The sequence below is a fragment of the Euphorbia lathyris genome, chromosome 5 (assembly GCF_963576675.1).
Source record: "Euphorbia lathyris chromosome 5, ddEupLath1.1, whole genome shotgun sequence".
NCBI lineage: Eukaryota > Viridiplantae > Streptophyta > Magnoliopsida > Malpighiales > Euphorbiaceae > Euphorbia > Euphorbia lathyris.
The window spans coordinates 53,899,551-53,906,368 of NC_088914.1; the positions used below are offsets into that span (position 1 = coordinate 53,899,551).

General features: G+C 33.9%; 1 protein-coding gene across 1 annotated transcript; it reads left to right on the top strand.

Moving 5' to 3' along the window:
- The first annotated feature begins 711 nt into the window (after nucleotides 1-711).
- LOC136231367 (glucan endo-1,3-beta-glucosidase 8-like) lies at nucleotides 712-2,195 on the top strand. The gene is made up of 2 exons (XM_066020723.1): nucleotides 712-1,031; nucleotides 1,100-2,195. Exons 1-2 carry the CDS (start codon nucleotides 715-717, stop codon nucleotides 2,193-2,195), a joined length of 1,413 nt encoding a protein of 470 aa, XP_065876795.1. The 5' UTR covers nucleotides 712-714.
- The last annotated feature ends 4,623 nt before the right edge of the window (nucleotides 2,196-6,818 follow it).

Sequence of the window (6,818 nt, forward strand, 5' to 3'; positions counted from 1 at the left end):
GTTATGTAGTTTAAATAAGGTTAAAATAGTAAAATTTATTATTTTATCCCTATTCCTATCCCTATCCCATATTAAATAACAATTCTCGACTATCATATTTTTATCCCTATCCCTATCCCTATCCCAACCTTTATCTTTATCCCTATCCCACTAGAATACGAAACGCCCCGTAATTACAAGATCAATGATTGAAATTTAAATATTCAATGAATAAATAATTAAATTATAGAATTTAGCTATTAAATTTCAATCATTAGTTTTGGTTGAATTATTACAAGTTGAACTCTAAAGATTGAAATTTAATTTGACCAGGATCTCAATTCTATATACACAAATTCAAAGAGAGTGATAAATTACTTATGGTAATGATTTAGTATGATATAGAAAAACTAGTATAGGATCTGAAATGCCAAATATAGGCAATGAAAACACGGATGCATATAATTAGGAAGAAGTCCTCTAGAAAAATCAACAAAAAGAAGTGATCTAGGTAGAAAGAGTATGTGAAGAACAAAACAATAAAGCACAACCATCCCTACATCTACATCGCTGTTTGTTGTAGCTAATTAGTATTTATTCCTGAGAAAGGATGCAATAGATTCTGTGGTTCTCATATAGGATCGCCAATTAAGAAAAAAAACAAATTTTCATATATCCATGGCTGTGGCCGGAGAGAGCAGCTTCCATTTATGGAGCTGTTGGAGTATGATGCTGATGATGATGATAATAGGATCAAGTGTAAAAGGAGAAGTATTACCAGGGTTAGGTGTGAATTGGGGAAACATAGCATCTCACCCATTGAATCCAAACATAGTAGTGAATATGTTGAAAGATAATGGAATTAAAAAAGTAAAGCTATTTGATGCAGATGATTGGACTGTAAGTTCCTTTGCTGGTACAGGCATTCAAGTTATGGTTGCTATTCCTAATAATATGCTTTCAATCATGGCTCGTGATTATGATAATGCACATGATTGGGTCAAAGAAAATGTCACCCGTCATCTTAAACCTAATGGAGGTGCTGATATCAGGTTTCTTTCTTTCTTTCTTTTTTATTCATTCTCAAAGTAGATTTTTTAATTAATGTGAATGAATATAGATATGTGGCGGTCGGGAATGAACCTTTCTTGAAAGCGTACAATGGATCATTTGATAAAACAACGTTTCCAGCATTGAAGAACATCCAAAAAGCTCTTGATTCAGCTAAAGTTGGAGACAAAATTAAAGCTGTGGTTCCATTGAATGCTGATGTTTACGAAGGAGATAAACCATCCCAAGGAGATTTTCGAAAAGATGTAAAGGTCATGATGATGGAGATTGTCAACTTTCTTTCTCAAAATAACGCACCTTTTGTTGTTAACATTTATCCTTTCATCAGTCTACACCAAACCGCAGGATTCCCTTTCGGATACGCCTTTTTCGATGGCGGTAGTTCTCCCATTCGTGACAAAAACATCGCTTACTACAACGTTTTCGATGCAAATTTCGATACTCTTGTATGGACACTGAAGAAGAACGGTCATCCTAACATGAAAATTATTGTTGGTGAAGCTGGTTGGCCAACTGACGGTGCAATGTACGGAAGTCAAACATACGCCAAGAAATTCTACGACGGTTTGCTGAAAAAACTGGCTTCAAAGAAAGGAACACCACTCCGGCCAGGTCCACTTGAGGTTTATCTATTTAGCTTAACAGATGAGAATAAGAAGAGTACTCAACCGGGGAGCTTCGAGAGGCATTGGGGGATATTTGGATACGACGGAAAACCTAAGTTCCCGATGGATTTAACAGGGAAAGGGAATGATAAGACGTTGATAGGAGCAAAAGGAGTTGAATATTTGCCTAGTCAATGGTGTATTCTTGATAAGAGTAAGAAGAGAAGGGACAAATTACCAGGTGAGATTGATTATGCATGTTCGTTATCAGATTGCACAAGCTTATCATATGGATCTTCGTGCAGTCATTTGGATCTAGATGGGAATTATTCATATGCTTTCAATATGTATTTTCAAATGAGTGATCAAGATGCTGAGGCTTGTGATTTTGGTGGTATGGCTACTGTTGTTAAACAAAATGCTTCTAAGGGAACTTGCCTTTTTCCTATTCAAATTATCAGCCATGGAGAGACCCTCAACTTAGGGTTTTGGACTATTGTTTTTCTAGCTTTTGTATTTCCACTCTTCATCTTTATGTGATCTACTTTTGTAATGTCAACACCATTATTACAAATCAAATTTTACCACCCACTAAATCTTACTAACTTTTGCCTAACCTTTCATTTTTTAATATATAGAATTCTGTTTCAAAATAAAAATATATTGAGTTCATTAATTAGTATAAAACTGGTTCTTATTGAATAATAAAACTATAGTTTTTATTTAGATAAATACTGAAATAAAAGACACGTCAATATCAACTTATAGTAAACATCCTCTATACAGAAATTTGCAAACTGATCAACTGTAGTAACATATAGAGTCTCAGAAAAACTACATGTACACTTGTTTCGAATCAAGTGATAATCAATGTCTATATGTTTGGATTGTTCATGGAACACTGGATGATGTAAATTGCAACTATTATCATAATGTAATGGAATTAGCAGGGGCACTTTAACCTGAAATTCTTGTAACAAAAAAACTCAACCATTTTAATTCACACATTGTTGTTGTCATTTCTCGATACTGTGCCTCATGAGCGACGGGTAAATTAGATATGTGATGTACAATCTTTACTATATTCACACTTTCATATACAACCTTCAATTTTGCATACTAAAATGTACGATTTTATGGACGACCTCTACACCATGAAAAATTACTAGTCAAACCTGCTATGTCACTTTTTTTTTTCAACTCCTTCCTTAAAAAACATAGGACCCACCTTATGTTGAATTGACATCATACTCTCTCCTTTATCCTTTCTCTTAATTCCTCACTCTTTAGATCATCTCCAAGAGACTCTTAGTTCACTCTCTAAAATAATAGGCTTAATAGGCACCCAACCCCCTAAACTTGTAACTTTTTTCACCTGGCCCCCTCAACTCTCCAAAAACATCACATACAGCCCCTTACACCCCTATGTTCGGTCAAAATATTGACTCGTGTAGAAAACATGCTTGACTGTTGACCACACCAATGCCACGTGGCATTTTTTATTAAATTTTTTCATTGAGACCCCTACTCGGCGAGCAACTACCAGAGATGGATTTTGATCAGAATTCTTATACCAGATGGAAAATTTTAATAAAAAAGTCACACGTGACATTGGTGTGATCAACAGTCAAGCGTGTTTTCTACACGGGTCAATATTTTGATCGAACATAGGGGTGTAAGAGGCTGTATGTGATGTTTTTGGAGAGTTTAGGGGGTTGAGAGGTTGTTCCCTAAGTTGAGGGGGCCAGGTGAAAAAAAGTTACAAGTTTAGGGGGCTGGGTGCCTATTAAGCCAAAATAATATAAACAATTAACTCTTGCTAATTTAAGGGGTGACTAATACATATGTTTGGTAAATAGCTGTTAGCTGATTATATTAGTTATTAGTTGATTACCCTTTTTGTTAGCTGATTGTGTAAAATTATTTGGTAAAAATGACAAATAAGTACATTACCATTTTATCGTTATATTTTATTTGGGGGTTAAAGGATAGTAATTAGGGGTAAAAACATCCATCAAAAGAGATGGAACAATAAGCTAATTGAAAAAGCCCATAAACCGGTTTTTTCAAAATTATCTTTTTGGATCCAATAAACTCTTTCAAACCTCTATTCACCAAACACTATTATTAGATGTTTGACTAGTCAAAGCTCTAAAGTGCCTCAAACCTCTTTACCAAATTCTCATATCTGCTCCTTAATTACTATTTTATCATTAAAATTATTCTTATATTTACCTATAGTGAGAGGAAAGAGACTCCTTAATAATAAATTATTAACAAAAAAAGAAACAAGAAGGGCACTGAGAGTGGAGAGAGACTTTCTAGACTCTTAGGTATCGTTTGGTTCACGGAATGGAATGGAATAGAATGACTATTCCAAAGGAATGGAATAGAAATTCCTTAGGAATAACTAGGGTAAATTTCACTTATGGTGTACAACCTTTACCCTATTTCACATTTTGGTGTACAACTTTCAATTTGTCTCACTAATATGTACGAACTTAGGGATGACTTACCACTATAGTGTACAGCCGGTGAAAATGACTGGTCAACCCGAATGTCAACATGCCACATCATCCGTCTGACCGGTCAAAAAGTCAATATTTAATCACTTAACACAAAATTACATCTATACTTTTTTTTTTTATTATTATTATTATTTCCATTATTCTCTCTGACTCTCTATTTTGTACCTCTGCATCAATGGTCTCTTGTAACTCAAATCGGAACCAGGCCCAGCTGCGACAAATACTGCGGCTGATATTTTCTCACGGAACTTCTCGAAGATTCGCCAGGAATTCAAGCAACGGCTCATAGAAATCCGAAAAGGATCGGAGCTCCTCCAACTTCTTCAGATTCACCCATGAAGTTGCCATATCCAGAGCAGAAACTTTGTGGCCCGCCGATTTTAGAAGAGATGAAACCTTGTACCAGCACCAAGCTCCATGACAGGCTCCATAGATTAGCACAAAGTGTCTCTGTTCTCCACCACTCTGCATTTCCTTCTTTGGTATGAACTACAAATTTCCCAAATTCAGCAAAGATCAGAATAAAGATAAGATTTGGTTAAATTGTGATTATTCAAAAGTTGGGGCGATTGAAAATTCAGCGGGTGAATACAACTTTTTGCAAAAGTTCATCCAACAACTAATGTATTAAAAAAAAAGAAAAATAAATAAAGCTAAAATTGGTTTATGCATGTTATCTGGCTCCAACTTGAGCACACACAGGGACAAATATATATATATATATATATATATATATATATATATATATTATATACTATACCCACCTACAATTTATTCTTATGATTCTAAACCAATTCTTATGCTTTCCAACCTCATATTATTCATATAATTTGGATTTGGACCCATTTCAACTGAACTCCCACTACTACACTGAGTTTAAATTGCACAAACTTTATAGTTTATCGCACTGAAAATGAACTTATTTTCCCACTCTCCATTTTCTCAAAAGCTGTGCGATTTGGCCAATGAGACAAAGGCCCTGTTTGGGAATTAGTTGTTAGCTGTTAGCTGATTACATTAGCTGTTAGCTGTTAGCTGATTATATTAGCTGATTTGACTAGCTGATTTGATTAGCTGTTTGTTAGACCTGTTTGGTAAAAATTAGCTGATTGATAATAGTGGTTTGTGCAAAAAGACAAATAAAGGCATTAATTTTGGCGCAGGAGAAGAGAGAGTCTATTTATTGGGGTAAAAAAAGTCCATTAATTTTAATATCCCAAAACGCTAATTGAAAAAGCTCCTAAAATGAGCTTTTTCAAAATTAGCGTTTTCATCCCAAAACGCTATTCCAAACCTCTCTCCACCAAACACTCCAATCAGCGGTTTCAGTGGTCAAACCGCTAAAGTTGGTCAAAAACGCTCTTTTTATCCCAAAACGCTCTTTGCCAAACAGGGCCAAACTAAATTGGTCAGAAAATGACCCTCTTTTGAAATAATTATAAAAAAAAAAAGTAGTACTAAGCTTTCTCGAGAAGCATACATTGACGGAGAATTTTACCTTCAGATAGATGTCCACGACTCTGTACAGACCATCATCGAAAAGTCTACCTTGCTCCGACAAAGAGATTGCCAGATTGAAGAATTTATCAGGTTTCAGATTTGCATCGGAGGCAATCTCAGCTAGATAGTCGATAAGTTTGCCAACGAGCACTAACGTGGTGATCTCACATTTGGGGTGTATTTAGAGAGAGAAATAAGTTAGAGAGAGAAAAGAGTTAGAGAGAAAGGAGCCATGGAAAAGGGAGATAGTTGAATGAAGGAGATAGTGTATTTTTATTTTTTTTATTTGTTTAGGACAAAAGGTATTTTGGTAATTACATATGGGTGTGTTTAATTAAAGTTGAAAAAATGGTGAGGTGGCGCGTTGACTGACGTTGACCGGTCATTTTCACCGGCTATACACCATAGTGGGAGGTCACCCCTAAGTTCGTACATATTAATGAGACAAATTGAAGGTTGTACATCAAAATGTGAAATAGGACAAAGGTTATACACCATAGATGAAATTTACCCGGAATAACTATTCATAGGTTTGGTTGGTGGAATAAGATAGGATGAAATAGATAATTTTTTTATTCAAAAGGCAACATTACCCTCAAATGTAATTTCTTATTTCTTTTAAAATTTTAATTGTTACTAAAATTCTTTAAATATTTAATATATATTATTTTAAAATATATAAAAAAAATAGAAAAATGGGAAATAGGAAACACGGAAAAAAAATATAAACCATAGAAAACAAATAAAACAATAAAAACATGGAAAATGGAAAATTTGTAAAAACACGAAAAAAAGAGGTGGAAAACAGTAAAAGCACAAAATGTAAAAGCACAAAAATAAAAAATAAAAAAGAAAAAAAATAAAATAAAAGTGGAAAATGGTGAAAACGCGGAAAATATATATAAACTTGTTAACATAGAAAAAACACGCAAAACATGAAAGAACACAAAAAAAAATATGCAAACGGTAAAACACAAACAAATATAGAAACATGTAAAGTTATGAAAATGCAAAAATACAAAAAAATGTAGAAAAAACTTATTAAAACAAGAAATTGCAAAAAAAACACAAAAACATGAAAAAGAATGTGAAAGGATGCGAAAGGATGTGGAAAACAAAAAAAACATGAAAAAAT

Excerpts from the sequence above, each read along its gene's own strand:
- LOC136231367 (XM_066020723.1), top strand. The coding sequence starts at position 715 with ATGATGATGATAATAGGATCAAGTGTAAAAGGAGAAGTATTACCAGGG. Across the intron at positions 1,032-1,099 it reads AATGGAGGTGCTGATATCAG|ATATGTGGCGGTCGGGAATG; the intron begins GTTTCTTTCTTT and ends GAATGAATATAG.